The sequence below is a fragment of the Macaca fascicularis genome, chromosome 15 (assembly GCF_037993035.2).
Source record: "Macaca fascicularis isolate 582-1 chromosome 15, T2T-MFA8v1.1".
Lineage (NCBI taxonomy): Eukaryota > Metazoa > Chordata > Mammalia > Primates > Cercopithecidae > Macaca > Macaca fascicularis.
In genome coordinates this window covers 90,668,919-90,687,935 of record NC_088389.1, presented here as the reverse complement: position 1 = coordinate 90,687,935, position 19,017 = coordinate 90,668,919, and the positions used below count along the sequence as shown (strand labels likewise).

At 37.7% G+C, this 19,017-nt stretch overlaps 1 protein-coding gene across 50 annotated transcripts in view; it reads right to left on the bottom strand.

The window, feature by feature from the left end:
- Positions 1 to 19,017, bottom strand: part of PTPRD (protein tyrosine phosphatase receptor type D) — a 545,821-nt gene that overhangs the window by 16,426 nt on the left and 510,378 nt on the right. For all 50 annotated transcript variants that reach the window (XM_074017470.1, XM_074017474.1, XM_074017485.1 and 47 more), the window contains 4 exons: positions 7,916 to 8,201; positions 7,321 to 7,499; positions 6,605 to 6,731; positions 5,224 to 5,349 (listed from right to left, as the gene is read on the bottom strand). In XM_074017470.1, the coding sequence (XP_073873571.1) occupies positions 5,224 to 5,349; positions 6,605 to 6,731; positions 7,321 to 7,499; positions 7,916 to 8,201 (718 nt within the window). The remainder of the gene's footprint in view (positions 1 to 5,223; positions 5,350 to 6,604; positions 6,732 to 7,320; positions 7,500 to 7,915; positions 8,202 to 19,017) is intronic.

Here is a 19,017-nt window from a genome sequence, read left to right as displayed (position 1 = left end):
CACAGGTACATGCCAGATTCCTGGCTGAGGTTATTTGGGGATGGAGGTAAAACAGGAAGATGACACCAAGTGTGTGGGAATCCTGAGAAACAGAGAAAACTATTTGGACCCACAAGTACCTTATGGATGGTTACCATGGAAGCATGATTTATTCCCCTCTGTCTCTGGAAAAGATTTGGAAAGCACAGGACGGAGACTCAGAGGCTAGGTAATACAGATTTATTCTCCTCTGAATGTCCTGGGGATTTCATTTCTGACTCATGTGTACGAATTCCTTCTATTTGGAGGAAAGACTGCCTGACTTTCTTTAAAGGTTATCTGTTTAACAATACTGTAATTTCCAACCCGGAACTGCATATCCAGCCAAACTAAGCTTCATAAGCAAGGGAGAGACAGACAAGCAAATGCTGAGGGATTCTTGTCACCACCAGGCCTGCCTGACAAGAGCTCCTGAAGGAAGCACTAAATATGGAAAGGAAAAACTGGTACCAGCCACTGCAAAAACATACCAAATTGTAAAGAGCATTGACACTATAAAGAAAATGCATCAAAGGAACCAGCTAGCATCATAATGACGGGATCAAATTCACACATAACAATATTAACCTTCAATGTAAATGGGATAAATGCCCCCAATTAAAAGACACAGACTGGCAAGATAAAGAGTCAAGACACATCAGCATGCTGTATTGAGGAGACCCATCTCACATGCAGAGACACACATAGGCTCAACATAAAAGGATGGAGGAAGATCTACCAATCAAATGGAAAGCAAAAAAAAAGCAGGGGTTGCAATCCTAGTCTTTGATAAAACTGACTTTAAACCAACAACAAAGAAGGCTATTACAAAACAGCAAAGAGATCAATGAAACAAGAAGAGTTAACTATCCTAAATATATGTGAACCCAATACAGGAGCACCCAGATTCATAAAGCAAGTCCTTAGAGCCCTACAAAGAGACTTAGACGCCCACACAATAATAGTGGGAGACTTTAACATCCCACCGTCAATAGATCAATGAGACAGAAAATTAGCAAGGACATTCAGGACTTGAATTCAGCTCTGGACTAAGCAGACCTAACAGACATCTACAGAACTCTCCACCCCAAATCAACAGAATATACATTCTTCTCAGCACCACACTGCACCTACTCTAAAGTTGACCACATAATTGGAAGTAAAACACTCCTCAGCAAATGCAATAAAACGGAAATCATAACGAATGGTCTCTCAGACCACAGTGCAATCAAATTAGAACTCACTCATAGAACTCACTCAGGATTAAGAAACTCACTCAAAACCACAAAACTACATGGAAGCTGAACAAGCTGCTCCTGAATGACTACTGGGTAAATAATGAAATTAAGGCAGAAATAAAGATGTTCTTTGAAACCAATAAGAACAAAGACACAATGTACCAGAATCTCTGGGACACATTTAAAGCAGTGTGTAGAGAGAAATTTATAGCACTAAATGCCCACAAGAGAGAGCAGGAGAGATCTAAACTTGACACCCTAACATTATAATTAAAATAACTAGAGAAACAAGAGCAAACAAATTCGAAAGCTAGCAGAAGACAAGAAATAACTAAGAACAGAACAGAACTGAAGGAGATAGAGACACGAAAAACCCTTCAAAAACTCAATGAATCCAGGAGTTGGCTTTTGGAAAAGATCAACAAAATAGATAGAAAAGACAGAAGACTCAAATAGACACAATAAAAAAAGACAAAGGGGAAATCACCTCTGACCCCACAGAAATACAAACTACCATCAGAGAATACTATCAACACCTCTACGTAAATAAAGTAGAAAATCTAGATGAAATGGATAAATTCCTGGACACATACGCCCTCCCAAGACTAAACCAGGAAGAAGTCAAAACTCTGCATAGACAAATAACAAGTTCTGAAATTGAGACAGTAATTAATAGCCTAGCAACCAAAAAAAGTGCAGGACCAGACGGATTCACAGCCAAAGTCTACCAGAGGTACAAACAGGAGCCGGTACCACTCCTTCTGAAACTTTTCCAAACAAGGGAAACAGAGGGAATGCTCCCTAACTCATGTTAGGAGGCCAGCATCATCCTGATACCAAAACCTGGCAGAGATGTAACAAAAAAAAATTTCAGGCCAATATCCCTGATGAACATTGATGCAGAAATCCTCAATAAAATACTGGCAAACCAAATCCAGCAGCACATCAAAAAGCTTATCCACCATGATCAAGTTGGCATCATCCCTGGGATGCAAGGCTGCTTCAACATATGGATCTCGACAAATGTAATCTATCACATAAACAGAACCAATGACAAAAACCACATGATTATCTCAATAGATGCAGAAAAAGCCTTGGACAAAATTCAACAGCCCTTCGTGCTAAAAACTCTATTCAATAAACTAGGTATTGATGGAACGTATCTCAAAATAAGAAGAGCTATTTATGATAAACCCACAGCCACTATGATAACGAATGGGCAAAAACTGGAAGCACTCCCTTTGAAAACTGGCACAAGGCAAGGATGCCCTCTCTCACCGCTCCTATTCAACACAGCACTGGAAGTTCTGGCCAGGGCAATCATGCAAGAGAAAGAAATATAACGCCACACATCTGCAACCATCTGATCTTTGACAAACCTGAGGAAAAACAATGGGGAAAGGCTTCTCTATTTAATAAATAGTGTTGGGAAAACTGGCTAGCCATATGTGGAAAACTGAAACAGGATCCTTACCTTATACAAAAATTAACTCAAGATGGATTAAAGACTTAAACCTGAGACCTAAAACCATAAAAACCCTAGAAGAAAATCTAGGCAGTACCATTCAGGACACAGGCATAGACAAAGACTTCAGGACTAAAACACCAAAAGCAAGGGCAACTAAAGCCAAAACTGACAAATGGGATCTAATTAAAGAGCTTCTGCACAGCAAAAGAAACTACCATCAAAGTGGACAGGTAACCTATAGAATGGGAGAAAATTTTCATAATCTATCCATCTGACAAAGGGCTAACATCCAGAATCTACAAAGAAGTTATATTTACGAGAAAAAAAACAACCCCATCGACAAGTAGGCAAAGGATATGAACAGACACTTCTCAAAAGAAGACATTTATGCGGCCGACAAACATGAAAAACTGCTCACCATCATCGGTCGTTAGAGAAATGCAAATGAAAACCACAATGAGATACCATCTTACACCAGTTAGAATGGTGATCATTAAAATGTCAGGAAACAACAGATGCTGGAAAGGATGTGGAGACATAGGAACACTTTTACACTGTTGGTGGGAGTGTAAATTAGTTAACCATTGTGGAAGACAGTTTGGTGATTCCTCAAGGATCTAGAACCAGAAATATCATTTGACCGAGCAATCCCATTACTGAGTATATACCCAAAGGATTATAAATCATTCTACTATAAAAACACATGCACACATATGTTAATATACCATTGCTCACAATAGCAAAGACTTGGGATCAACCCAAATGTCCATCAATGATGGACTGGATAAAGAAAATGTGGCACATATACACCATAGAATATTATGGTGAGTATTCTATAAAAAAGGATGAGTTCATGTCCTTTGCAGGGACATGGATGAAGCTGGAAACCATCATTCTTAGCAAAGTAACACAGGAACAGAAAACCAAATGCTGCACTCAAAAGTGGGAGTTAAACAATGAGAACACATAGACACAGTGAGGGAAACATCACACACTGGGGCCTTTTGTGGGGTTGGGGGCTTGGGGAATGACAGCATTAGGAGAAATACCTAATGTAGATGATGGTTGATGGTATACCAAACCACCATGGCACGTATATACTTATGTAAAAAACTGCACATTCTGCACATGTATTCCATAAGTTAAAGTATTATTTTTTTAAAAAAAAGGAAGGGACAAAAAAAAAAATACTCTATTCTCAAGTTCCGAATTGCTTCCTAAACTGGGAAGTTGAGATGACAATCACAGGGAGACTTAACAAAAATGGTGAGCAATTTCTGGTTTCAATCTTCTTGTGTTTATTGTGATCAGATTTAAGTTGGGCATGTGTGGAGTAGGAAAGGCATCTCTGCCATTGGTGGGGTCTGGTCTCTTTTCTTTATCACCAGGAATAGTTGGTGAGTATACTCAGAATGCACTTTCTATTTTCACTCACATACCTAGCTTCAAATTCTAAAAAAGTACTGTTTTTTTGTTTTTTTAAACAATGGGGCAGGTCACACTCAAGACCTAGAGATTTAACTGCTGCCTTGAATACAGTCACCTTCAGAATAGTTAATACAACTTTCTGGGATTAACAGGTCAGTCACCGAGGCCAACCCTCCTGCTAACCAATTTCTCTCTCACTTAAGGTCAACAGCCAGGGCCAGGCTTTGGTGATTAGCAGACAATCTCCAAACATAAATTTGGAGAAAGCTGCTTTCCAGAAAAAACAATGGATCAACTAAATAGATCTACCCTAGAGTTTTATTCAACCCACCCACTATGACAGTTCCAAACACAAGGTAGGTTTTGAACTGACCTGTTCTCCCTTAAGATGTGTTTGTAATTATGGGTTGAAAGTGGCCAAAGGCAAAGATATTAGAGTTTATGCATGGAACATCTTACATCAGGGCTGAACCTTGGACTCAACAATCCAGATAAGAAATGCAGAATGAAAATTAGCCATCAAGGGTCACGGGATCACAGCTCTCATGGACAGACACATTAGCACACTGAGGAATAAGCCATGCCAGGAATCAAATTAGAATGTGCAAAGCTTGTCAGATTTTTCTAAAGAATGCCATTTGCTCTGCAGTTTTAAAATCATACCAAATTAACCTCTGGGTCCATATGACCTAAAGGGCTTTGCAAAACAACAACATATTTACAGCCTCAAGTAATGAAGAAGTCAAAAAAGCTCCAAAGAGAATGAGCTGAGAAGGTGAATGTAAGCACAGCCAACCAATCAGTAAAAACTTCCCAGCACAAACACTCACCAAGTGCATCCCCAAGGTTGAGCTGCCAGATGTTATGTTTGAATGAAAGCCAAACTAAGGTTTGGGAGAAAGCTTGCCAGACAGAGGAAAAGTTACTCTTACATATTAAAAAAAAAAAAAAAAATGTTCTCCAGAATGAGTGATTTTTCTTTGCGATGACAGTCAAATGCTTCTCCCAGAGAGAGGTATCTTAGACTACTTTTCAGCTAATGGTTAAGAGTTGAAGACTGCGCCAACTTACCCTGGCATCTGTGACCTTGAATTCCCTTAGGATGTACTGTGGCATGTTGTACTCAGCCATGGGATCTACAACAAAGTACTGGTATCTTGCAGACCGTTCTGCTGGCCAGTATTGGTGACATTTCTCCTAAAAGGAGAGAAGATTAATGTTAAACTATGCAAAGTATAAAGAACATTTTGTCTGTCTATCTATCTATCTAATTTCCTTATCCCATTAATAAAATTTCAAAATTCAAGGCAATTCCAATTGTATATGACTCATTTTGTCTTTGAAACCATGAGCTGCTTTCACAGGGAAACGCTTTGGTTCAGTATTTGCCCATGGGATCCAGCACAGTTCCTGGCAGATAGTAGCTGCTTAATATACGTGAGTTGAATTGAATACTTTGATAGGGTAAGCATCTTCACACCTACAAGTTATCCAAATAATTACATCAGTCCTTGGACAATGCTGGCCATGACAACAATACATTGCACCACTATGGTTTGGAATGAAGAGAACCATCAGTATCGGCATAGAAACATCTGAATTGATTTGTTCCAATCTTACTTGTCAAGGAAACAGGGGGGCCCAGACCATTTTAATGACTTGGCTAAACCCTGCAGAGTCAGTGACCACATCAGAGTAAGTCAGTTACTTTCCTAGTCTGATATTCTTTTTGTTCTCTCTGGGGGCTCTAAAAGTTGGGCTTTAGCTGCACTTCTATTTAATTGACACAAAGAAGACAGAAAGAAAATATCTGAGGCAAATACGAAAAAATGCTTACATGAAGTCAATCTAAGAGGTATTTCTAAATAATATTAGGTCATAATAGTAGAGTAATATTAATAAACAGTAGAAACCTTAAGTATTTCTAATACTATTTCATGTGTATTTCCCCCCAAAAACCCACATTTTTAAAAAAGTGGATCTGGGATTACTGGGTTATATCCTTAGAAAAATTACATCACTTTCCAACACTTTATTCAATGGGGGTGAAAGGTAGGCAAGTAAGAATTTGCCACAGAAAGAAAAGAAAGTCAAGTTCCTTCATACAGAGAAATGATGGCACATCAAACTCTAGCATGTCCAGAACAAAGGGCAGTAAGAAAATGCTGAGAGTCAGACATAAGTCAAACAGGGTCACCTGCTACTCATTTGTCTCTATGTTTGTGCTTCACTGGAAACAAATCACTAGATCTTTCTTTAAAACACGGAAATTTTAAAACTTGATGTGGCTTTACAAATTTAGAAACTAACAAGGAACGATGGTCTGGATCGTGTCCAGAGTCCACTGCATTTCCAAAAAAATGACACTAGCACAAGAGTTATTAAAACAAAGTCTTCATTTCTCCATAGAGTACATGTCTTATGAGGAGAGACACAAGGGCCACACACTTACTCTGCCCATTTCACGCAGCTTGGTGAGCATCACAACGATGGTGGAATTGTGTTCCCAGAGCATCCGCCAGAAGTCTTCAGTGGTCTCTGCCAAGGGCCCCTGGGTAGCAATGTAGGCTTTCTGTTGTCTGAATTACAGAGAATGAAAAGAACGTGTTACAGTATTTAGAGAACATGCAAAAGCTCACACTTGATACATAAACATCAACCTGGTAATAAAAAATGAAAACATATTATTAATGCAATTGCGGTAAATTCCTGCTAAGATTACACAATCAAATGAGAGCATTTAATACATTTTAGGGACCTTGCAAAATAAATTGCTTGTTAATATTATGATGTATGTCTTTATCATTATTTGAATTTTAGTGCAATGCTAATAGCTCAATTTCATGTGTCATACAAATCACTTAAGAAACACTTAGATGTGCAGCTTCATTTTCTAGAAATTAGTCTCACACAATCTATTACATTTATGAAATATGGTACAAAACAGATTCTTTAACTCCTTACAAATCCAATTGGCTTCTGAAAGAAGAGTGCAGAAGGCCAGATTAAACACTTCATAACTACTGCTTCTTACTCCTATCCAAAATAATAAAAAAATATCAAGGGACTAAATGATGACCTATGCAGAAAGAAAATGCTTTGAATGAAGATGAAATTTATTCCGGTTATGAAACTAGGGCACATAGTCAGGGGAGCAAAAGTAGATACCTGTAGCCATCAATAAAACTGGCATTGATGTAATCAGATCCTTCTACTCCACGGATAGGCTGCAGGCATACCCTTGTGGATTCATATGGCATAATATTAACAAGGCGATTTTTGAATTTATTACATGGAAGATTGGCACTGATAAATCTTGAGGTGTGAGCTTTTGAGCTGGCTAGACGCTGTTGAATAGAAAAAAAAGGAAAAACCCACCAGTCAATTTCACCTATGGTTTGAATGCAATGTACCCTACCTTTCACTTTTCGATAGAAATCTTTTGTTTACTTAAAATAAATGACTATTCAAATTGTACTGCTTTTCATATCTAGCTAATTACTCTCTACAGCCTAGTGGATTTCTATATATTTTCTGAAAGTATAATCTCTCAAATTAGCAGACGTAAGGGCTGAAGATATTATTAGGAAGCAAAGAATAGAAGAGGAAAAGGGGAGGAATACATTTTAGAATCATACCCCTGAGGGAAAGGTCAAATGAATCTTGTACTTCACAAATTTGAAAGGTTAAAGTAAAGCCCTGACTCAAAGACAAACCCAGAATGACTCGCTCCTGAATAACCACATCACATCCAATACCATACCTTAAATTCGAGCTCCATTCCTGTGACATTCTCTCCTGTTTCTATTTGTGTCAGCTTCTGAATGTAGGCATACAAGTTTCTAGCTGGCACTTCGGTATTTCCACAAGTCACTGCTTCTAACAGTGCATCATGGATAAAGATGTATTGGTCTTCTGTTTGAACCATGTAGTTCCTCTGGGCTCTCATTAAAGTTACATGGCCATAAATATCTACAGTTTTTTCATGCTTTATTCTTTCTAACATGGCATCTATGACGATGAAACAACCAGTCCGGCCAACTCCCGCACTATGAGGAAAATAAAGAGAAAAGAAGAGCCCAAATAAACCCATCAGAAAATCAACACATAATATAAGTATTTTTATTATTCTTATTAACTAGATCTTACATCCATTACTTCTACTCAAACAGCTATTGGGATGACTTTGTAATATTCTAAAGTCAAAAGTATTATCTAGGCACAATAATCAGAGGGCAGGGAACAAAAGACTGAGTAAAATTAGTTTAGTTTTAAAATGTAAAAAATATTAAATCCATAATCACTATGTTCCTTGATCATGCAATACAAAGTGGACATTGTTTTGAACTCTTTTGAAGTCATGAAAAAAATACAAACATTTAGTCTGTCCATATTTGGTCCAGGTCTGACTAGGCTATAGTTTTTGCAAACTCTGTCTATTTTCATTCAATGTACAAAATATAAAGATTGTTTTTACAATCTCAAGCTAAACTTTGCATGCTTCCTATTTATCAAACCCTTCAGGCTGAGGACATTTATGTGTCAAGTATGGTTCAATCACAAATACTTTCTCTTCCTGACATGCGTGTTTACCAGGCTGGTAAACACGTAATAAACAGGAATAGGTCAATTAAATTACCATCTTAGATAACAGGCAACAGACAGCCTCCTTCATTTGCTACATGCCATGTTTCCTGTCATCTGTGTATCTATGTATTCATTTATTTGTTGATCATTGATCTATCCGTTTCTTCATTCAATAAACAATGAAGTACTCTGCTAAGTGAAATAGGGGATACAACATAAAGATGACTTAGATGCTATCTCTAAAGAGCTCAGTGTGTATCAAAGGGACATAATACTTTATACACGCTATTTCTAAACAAGAAAGAAAAAGGATGTATTAGTTTGGTATATGATGTGGCATTTGAAGTACGACTTGAAGGACAGGAAGGATGAGAAATTAAAGATATTATAGCATGAAAAAAAGACGGATGGCTTTGGTAATCACACTGCTGGCTCTGGGAGCTACATGTAAAATTTTCATAGGTTTGGCAAGGCACCTGTGCAATGAAGATATCAGAACTCCAAAACGAATGAGTTAATGCTCACCAGGGTGCCTGTCTCAACTGAAAAGGCAGTTTCTGTTTGGTATCAAGTGGCTGCAAGCAGTAAGAGAGCTTTTTAAAAAAACAAAATAATACCTTTATTTAACTGCTGAACAGTGTATATCAAAGCTAGCTTCCATACAGGAGCTCTGTGGTTTGCAGACTGGGCTAAGTGGGAATTTGATATAACCACTATTTTAAACTAGGTTACTTTCCTATGTCCTATGCCAGAGGGCTCCTGAATACTGATGCTAAGACTCCAATACCAAGTATAAACCCACAAATTGACTTGGCATTGATACATCATGCAAAAGCCTTCTGCGACAGAGTCTTACAAATGATAGCACATACCTCAGCACAGACCAATTGGAAACCTGATGCAAACATTAATATAGAGCGAAGGCAGCCTGATGGTTCCAGTTCCTTGAGATCCACGAAGTCTCATTTTATTTAGTTGGTTCTAAACAAGCCTATCAGATGGCAAGTTTTCCCTGACATTCCCCATTCCTACCCTCCCAGGTGGTTTTAATCACCCTCTGCCTCAGATCCCTAGTTGCCTTCAAATACCCCTCTTCACTACAATTCTAACCAAATTATATTATTAATTCAGGGCAGCCATCCATAAACCATATCATACATCTTGAGAGCAGGAACTGCATTAAAAAAAAGTCTTTGTGTGCCCTACACAAAGCATGCAGTAAGTGTTCAACAGTGTTTGTGAAATAAGTAAACACACTAGTGACTGGCTTGAGAGGCCTCCAGTAATGAGCAGCCAGTCCTGGTAAGGTAGGTCTACTTAGGAAACAGGACTCTTCAGTCCGTGCAAAATCCTACATTTGACAAGCGTTTGGAACTATGTAAGGAGTATCCGAGGCCTGCTCTGCATAGTGTTTGATCGGGAATAAAGAGACAGGAAAATCACTTTAAGTAGTCTCTTTGCTGGTCTCCTGATAAGCCATCAGATTGCAGTTAAAGGAACGTTAAGTCAGACTCAACCTGGAAAAGATTTGTCTTTCTGTGTTTCTTGCAAATCCTGTGTTTGGCAGGTCCTGAGACTCCAAGTAACATCTTTCATTCTTTCTGTGTTGTCTTACTAAATTGTCTTCATTGCAGCTGTGAATCGTTTCTAATTGGACACAGTTTTATGCAGTTCCTCCCAGTGGAAACCACACTGTAAACCTTAAAACTGAGCCCTATATATCAAGTCAATTCTAGATAATGGCAGGACTATTTTCTCAAAATATGCATCAGGGACCATTCAAATGTCTGGATGATGCATGGTTCTATATTCTGGCAGAAAGATACTACAGAATCTCGAAAAATTGGTAGGAATAACTCCAACTCCAAACAGTATCAACCTTTTCATAATGGTGATGATATATTTTTTTCCAAAAAATAAGGAAGGGAAAAAATCAAATATGTGTGGGTTCAAATCATGAATTGTGGGATGAAAAGAAATAACAGAGGCTCTGACTTGAACAAAACCTGTTTTTTCCCCAAAATTCAAAATATTGTTAACTGCCCAATCTTGCCATTCATATGCAAGATAGGGAAGGAGCTGACTTTGGAACTTAATGTGTTACCTTTTTCTAGGGTGAAGAATTCTTGAGGGATTTAAATATTAAATATGTGTTTTAGCTTGAAGCAAGACCTTGAGGCTTAACATACCTCCTCAGATATCAATGGCTGTGTATCCTTGAGAAAGAAACTTTAACCCCTTCCTTATATTCCCGTATTTCTTAAATCATGATAGTGACAATTAACACTTATTAATGTGAATTTTCTAGTGAGTCTAATTATCCAGTAAGTCTTAAGGCTACATTAAATATACCAAGTGTTTTGCAAACATAATGGAAAAGGCAGTTACTTTCTAGGTACAAACTCCATTTTAACATTCAGTCTCTAAAGCTGACAACGAGGAACAGGCAATGTAATACTGGGAAAATTATGACAGAATTACTTCAGCAACACTTGAGATTTGGCTTTTAAAATCTTGCCTTCACCAACAGACACATGAAAAAATGCTCATCATCACTGGCCATCAGAGAAATGCAAATCAAAACCACAATGAGATACCATCTCACACCAGGTAGAATGGCAATCATTAAAAAATCAGGAAACAACAGGTGCTGGAGAGGATGTGGAGAAATAGGAACACTTTTACACTGTTGGTGGGATTGTAAACTAGTTCAACCATTATGGAAAACAGTATGGCGATTCCTCAAGGATCTAGAATTAGAAGTACCATATGACCCAGCCATCCCATTACTGGGTATATACCCAAAGGATTATAAATCATGCTGCTATAAAGACACATGCACACGTATGTTCATTGGGGCACTATTAACAAAAGCAAAGACTTGGAATCAACCCAAACATCCATCATCAGTGACAGACTGGATTAAGAAAATGTGGCACATATACACCATGGAATACTATGCAGCCATAAAAAAGGATGGGTTTGTGTCCTTTGTAGGGACATGGATGCAGCTGAAAACCATCATTCTCAGCAAACTATCTCAAGAACAGAAAACCAAACACCACATGTTCTCACTCATGGGTGGGAACTGAACAATGAGATCACTTGGACTTGGAAGGGGAACATCACACACTGGGGCCTATTATGGGGAGGGGGGAGGGGGGAGGGATTGCATTGTGAGTTATACCTGATGTAAAGGATGAGTTGATGGGTGCTGATGAGTTGATGGGTGCAGCACACCAACATGGCACAAGTATACATATGTAACAAACCTGCACGTTATGCACATGTACCCTAGAACTTAAAGTATAATAATAATAATAATAATAAATCTTGCTTTCATCTACTCTCTCAAGCTGCTCTTTCTTTTCTCTGCCGTCTTTCCAATAAACGTGCCTTATATCTGAGGAGCTTTCTGCTTTCACATTTATTGTCACGGCAAATGAGATGGCAGGCAAGGGCCTTCCTACCACAGTGTTTGACACGTAAGAAGCATTCGGTAAATGCTGGTTTCCTTTCCCCTTCTCTGACAACACTTGGGAACTGCCCTGAAGTCCTACAGCCATTCACGCCATACTTGGATAGCAGAGAAGACTCAAATGCAGGTTCTGAGGTGTTAAAATTTAACACCCTGTTCCCAGGACCCCCAGTGCTTCACAATGCTTTCCACCATTTAGGTCAGCAGTCATTGCCAAATATAGTGACTTTCCTGTAGCCCGCTTGTCTGTAATACTCCATTAGCAGCATTTGACTATGCCTAATGTGGGTTCCTAGAAAAGCCTTTTATCCTTGGTTTTAAGGACACTAGTCAAGGGAGTATGGGAACCATCAGATACTCCCTTGGGGTTAATGGTAGCAAGAGTGGAGATTGTGTCATTACTCCAAACACAAAACAATCCTAAACAGGTAGTACACGAAATCAGCCCAAAATAATTGTATCATGATCCTGTATCATGGTAACACTGATTCTGTAACAGGGTAGAATTCCTACCATGTTTGAAATCGAAATCAAAGATGAACTCTAAATGTCATCTTCAGAAATCTACTGGCATCCATTCAGACTGTGCCTCAGTATGTTTCATTTTGTTTTTTTTATTTGACTCCAGTGCTAATTCTCTACCTGCCTCTCTGTATTCTTCCATCTGTATCAATTTCCCAGATTACATATCTCTGCCAGTCCCCAAAATGTAGATAATGCTCCAAAAGTTGTCCTCCTTTCTCTCAGTAGTAGTCTCCAAAGGATTCCTAAAGTGATGGCTCTCTTTTTCAGCACAAGTGGAGATCTGTATTTCAAACCATCTTCAAGTATATCAAAAATAAAGATTCTAAGCTTAATCAGCATCTTTCCCTTTCAAATCTGCTCCTCCCACACTCGGGCTCTCCTTGACACTCAGGTTTAAAACTGAAAAATCATCTTAGACTGTTTTTGCCTCTTACCCTGCACAATAATAAATTATAAATTGCTATGTATTCAAACTCCATGATTTTCTTCAACTCCCCACCAGTGGTATGCTAGAGCTAGCAAAAGCCAATCCTTACATTTTCTTTAATATTTCTATATTTCCTTAATATATTTATTATTTGCTGAAATAAATATATTAAAAATAAAGGTAATATTCAAAACTCATTGTTTCTTAATTGTTTCAAATTATTTTATGCTCTTGAGGTGAAAACATCATATACAGTAATCCCCTTTTATCTGTGGTTTCGACTTTCCGCAATCTCAGTTACTTGCGGTTAACCACGGTCTGAAAATATTAAATGGAAAATTCCAGAAATAAACAATTAAGTTTTCAATGGCATACCTTTCTGAATAGTGTGGTGAAGTCTCATGCCCTCCCTCTCTCTCCATCCAGCCCAGGGTGTGAACCAATCCCTTTGTCCAGTGTATCCATGCTGTACAGGCTGCCTGTCTGTTAGTCACTTAGTAGCCATCTCAGTTATCAGATGGACTGCCCTAGTATTGTAGTGCTTGTCTTCAAGTAACCCTTATTTTACTTAATGGCTCCAAAGTGCAAGAGTAGTGATCCTGGCAATTTGGATATGCAAAAAAGCAGCTGCAAAGTGCTTCCTTTAAGTGAAAAGGTGAAAGTTCTCAATTTAATAAGGAAAGAAAGAGAAATCGTATACTGAGGTTGCTAAGATCTATGGTAAGAATGAATCTCCTATATGTAAAATTGTGAAGAAGGAAAAAGAAATTCATGATTGTTCGGCTGTTGCACCTCAAACTGCAAAAGTTACTGCCACAGTATGTGATAAGTACTTAGTTAAGATGAAAAAGGCATTAAATTTTGGGTGAAAGACATGAACAGAAACATGTCATGACTGATGGCAAGTGGGCTTGGTACTCTCTGGGGATTCAGGCATCCACTGGGGATCTTGGATCACATGCCCTGCAGATAAGCGGGGACTGCACTAATGATGGGCTGGTGATCATCTCTCTCTAGTGACCTCATGTTTGTAGTCCGAAATCATCCATGGGAATATTTACACCAAAGAAATCAGCAAATACTACTTTGTTTTTCTCCCCAGAGAGCAGGTTTTTACATGTTTACCAGTACATATGACTGTGCTAAAGCATCCATTCCCACCATCCAGGGACAAACAGGAAAGTGTTCCTTACTTTGTTCTTCCATCCACATTTGTTGTATTGTCGTAAGACTCTCTCGCCTACTATTCCACAAATATTTACTGAGTGCCTACCATGTGCTGAGACATCGAAGAAACAATGAGCAAAACAAACGTGATCTTTCCTGTTGGAGCTTACAGTTTAGTGGGGGAATTCGACATTATATAATCACACGAATAAACATCTAATTACAAACCTCAAGTGGCGCTGTGAGGCAAATGTGGACGATGCTGGTACAGCACCTTTGAGGAAGTGCCATTGAAATGGAAATCTGTTATGGGCTGAATTGTGTCTTTCTTCTCAAAATTCATATGTTGAAACGCTAACCCCCAGTGTGACTGTATTGGACACAGGGCCTTTAGGGAGATAATTAAGGTTACATGAAGTCACAAGGTGGGAGCTCTAATCAAATAGGATTGATGTCCTTGTAAGAGGAAGAGACACCAAAGATCTTTTACTCTATGCATACACAGAGGAAGGGCCATGTGAGGGCACAGTGAGAAAGTAGTCATCTAAAAGCCAGGAAGAGGCCTCTCCTGAAACCAACTCTGCCAGCACCTTCATCTTCGAACTTCCAGCCTCCTGGGTGGTGAGAAAGTAAGTTTCTGTTGTTTAAGCCACTCAGTTTCGAGTATTTTGTCGTGGCAGCCCTAGCAGACTAACGCAATACCTAAAGGTCAACTAACTGTTTGCTAAATAAAGAGGGTGGAAAAGCTTTTGAAAAGATATCCTAAAAAAAAGTGCTAGAATAGACAATAGCACATTTGAAAAACTAATAGAAAGCCATCAGCTGAAAGGCAGTGAGGGAAAAAGAGGGCATGTTCCACATAGTTATTTTCCATTTTAGGGACTGGTTATAACATTTTTATTAAACTTATAACCACATCAGCAGCATTTATTTAGAATAATTCTGCCTTACATGTTTCACAGTTTATCTTTCTGACATGGCTCATCGAGTTTTGAGTTTATTTTGATGCATCTATTGGTTGGCTAGAATATGTCTTTCAATACTGTTTTATATAACATATGCATGGATGCTACTTTTTCTGATGCCTTATATATCTGAGAAACCCTTTGTGGGTTTCTTTTTTTTTCTTTACACAGGACCAACAACTTGGTTTTGTGCAGGATTACTGGGCTCCAATATTATCTCTTCAAACTCTAAATATATGGCTTCATGGTCTTTCTTTGTCCTTTGAAAAAGTCATAGGTCAGTCTGGTTTCTGGTCTTTTAATAGTAATTTTTGCCCTAAGTAATTGAGGGTTGTTTCTTTAACTTAGAGGTTCAAAAATTTCATCTAGATATGCTTTAGGCACTGGTCTCACTATTAAAACCGCAGGGCCCTCAGGTAATATTTTTATTATAAGATTCTTGGCTGTCCCTCAACACTAGTTCAAATTAAACATGTTTTATGCTTTCCCACCTCTGGGCGTTTGTGACGCTGGACCTTCTACCTCCTTCTCATCTGCTGACATGTACTTTCCAAGATTCACCTCAACTGCCGCATCCTGGATCAACATTTCCTTTTGATTTATTCCTCCTTGGACTCTTTTGACAATTTATAACTATTTTTTCAGCAACTGCCTTACTTTAGTTTTGTTTTCTGGTTATTATCCTTATGCCAGTTGATGCTCTCCTCCAGGGAAAAGACAACAGCTTCGTTGTCTCTACTGTTTGGCAATTTCCATGCCAGGGAAATTGAAGGTGCTCAACTCAAGTGACAAAATTAAAAAAAAAAAAAAATTAAAAAAAAGTTTACAAATAGAAAGCCCTCTCCCAGATCAGTAACACATAGGGAAACATTCCCCAAAGCCCCCAGCAGGGGAAAATTCCTTTGATACATGTTTACAAAAATAAAGTAATACTTATAATTCGATGAGATGCAAACAACCTGTGCTTATGCTTCACTCCAATTGCTGAGAAATAACAAACCTCAGGCACTTTTTTTTTCCTTAAGAAATTGAATGTTGAAAATTCAGAGCTTTTAAAAGTATGCCAGCCTACTTTTGTTTGAATTTCCAAGTTCCCACAGCAGCATATATTTATTTTTTTCCTTCTCCAATGTATTCTTTTTTTGTTCACCCATCAGTATCGGAGTGCAGTGCACCTCTCAAAATGAAGGATTGTAGTTCTAAAAGCAAATGCATTTTTCTTTGATCCTGAAAAACTCAGCTCCCCATTGCAGTGATAATGACGGAACCCTATTTAGTGCTGTTTGTTTTTCATCATTTCAACAGCCTTCAACTTGAAACATGATAAGAACAGCAAAACTGATAAACCACCCTTATTTTTATCTGTTTTCTGTCAGAGTAGTTGCCAAGCACTGAGACAGATTTTTCTAAATATCTTTTTAAAAAAAAGGAGTGCATAACCCTGTGCTTCAGGCTGAGGCCAGCACAATTTGGTACATTTATTATGTTACAGAAAATTCCAGCAAAAAGAGAACGACGGCCCTTTTAAATCGAGTCTAGCTTATGTTGGTCTCTGTTATCCCTAAAGTAAAATCAACTTTTTAAGTTATTTTCCAGTGAGGACAACGATTCCACTAATGAGAATCAGAACACAAATAAACTCTATATTTGTTTTGACTTCAGCAGAAAACCAAATTATTGCTAAACTGTAGTGTTTTTTTAAAAAAAAATTTCAGTGAGTGGTAGACGTTCCAGTGTTTACAAGCTGAAAGACTATACAATCCATTAAACAAGTATGCCTACTAGGAAATTGTTATTACTTCAATATTATCATTCATCCAGTTACAACATTTGTTTTCAATTTCTAAAAACATGATTGAGTTAGTCCCACGGGTTGAAACATGCTTAATGTCCCGTGATGTGATACAGTAGTAATGTGCAAAAAGAAAAAATTAAGAGGCATACAGGGACTGCTTTATGCTAACAAAATTCTGGAGATGTGTTTAAAAGTTGGTTTTTCTGATTAATGTGGTGGAATTTTAATGCTGACCTGACTCTTTACTGGTACTTCACTGATCTGGCAAAGAAAGACAATAGAACTAGGATATTTCACACATCATTTAGTTGGGTGCAAAGACAGTAAAATATGGACTAAAAAAATCATTGTGAGCATTTTGTACATATGACAGCTTATAATTTGATTGGATATAGTTCACCTATCAGAATGGTATATGAACTACAAGTACCTGACATCTATGAGAAGAGACGGAGTTTTATGACTCAGGTTTATAAGATTAATTAGGTGACTCTTTTAATAAAACTGTGATGTGACTCTGATGAGGATGCCATTTTGAAACTCTTCTTTCAGAAATTCTTTGCTAAAAATCAACATTTAACTTTATAAGCAGATACTGGCCATCTCTACAATATTTGGGGTTTGCTACAAAAAACAGACCCATAGATAGTTTAGTTTCTTCTAGCATCTCTTACCTAGGATAACCAGAGAAATTATAGCAATTTCTTTGACAAAAATATTCACCTAATTAACTTTTATATATTACAAAATTAAAATTTAAAAAATTTGAATTGTCACTGAAATGCAGTGAAATTTATCCATGCTATTCAACCTACACTACATGCCTATCATAATTAATATATAGTAGTTATAGCAATTTTAAGGGGCAGTTTTGCAATATTCATTACAAAAGAGTATCTTTGACACAGCATCTCCAATTCTAGAAATCTAGCATGGAGGTCTGTGTACACATATGCACAAAAAGAGTGGAAAGAGATTTTATTGTAGCATTGTTGACATAGCAAATTAACTTGGTAAAACAATCATGGCTAAGGAAATAGTTGAATAAACTATGGCATATCAATACCATGGATGCAATGTAATATTAAAAAGAGGTGAATCCATGTATTGACCCCCTCCAAAAAAGTGTCTAAGACATTGTCAACCCCACTTAAATATATTGCAGAACTATATATATATATATATATATATATAACACTACTTATATTTTGTTTAAAGTCCATTCAAGATTACATATCTCTATTTGTACACATGTTAATTCACAGAACATGATCTGAAAAGATACACAAATCAGAACAATAGTTCTGAGAAGAATCGGTAATGGTAGCAGTACAGATAAACTTTCACTTTAGTTGAAGTGGTTTTTTTTGCAGTTTTTTTTTTTTTTTAACAAGGACAACATAATAATCTAATAATGGAATTAAAAAATATAAAGCAATGGGTAAAAAGTTACTATAAGAAATATCAAGAAATATCATAATTACAGTTCAATAAAGAGTTGAGGCTCCAAAGACACAGAGAGAAAAGATGGAAGCTAATTAACTCTAGCTCAGGTATACTGCCTTGCCCAGTGATGGATTCTCAGAAGTCTGGGTGATGTTGGCAGCTCCTGTGGAGCCCAGACTTAGTCCTGCCATCTGGTGCTGGCCTTTAAAGAGTGGATTTCAGAAAGTAAGGGGATACAGGAGTCATCGTAGAGAGGCGAATGCTTGGCAAAGAGTAAAAAAAAAAAAATATATATATATATACACACACACACACACACACACACACACACACACACACATATATATATATATATAGAGAGAGAGAGAGAGAGAGAGAGACAGCACGCGAGTGAGTGAGTTAGGGAGATGACCCAGAGCCATTATCACTCTAGAAAGGTAAAATATAGTACACTTGGGTGTGTCTTCTGAGGATC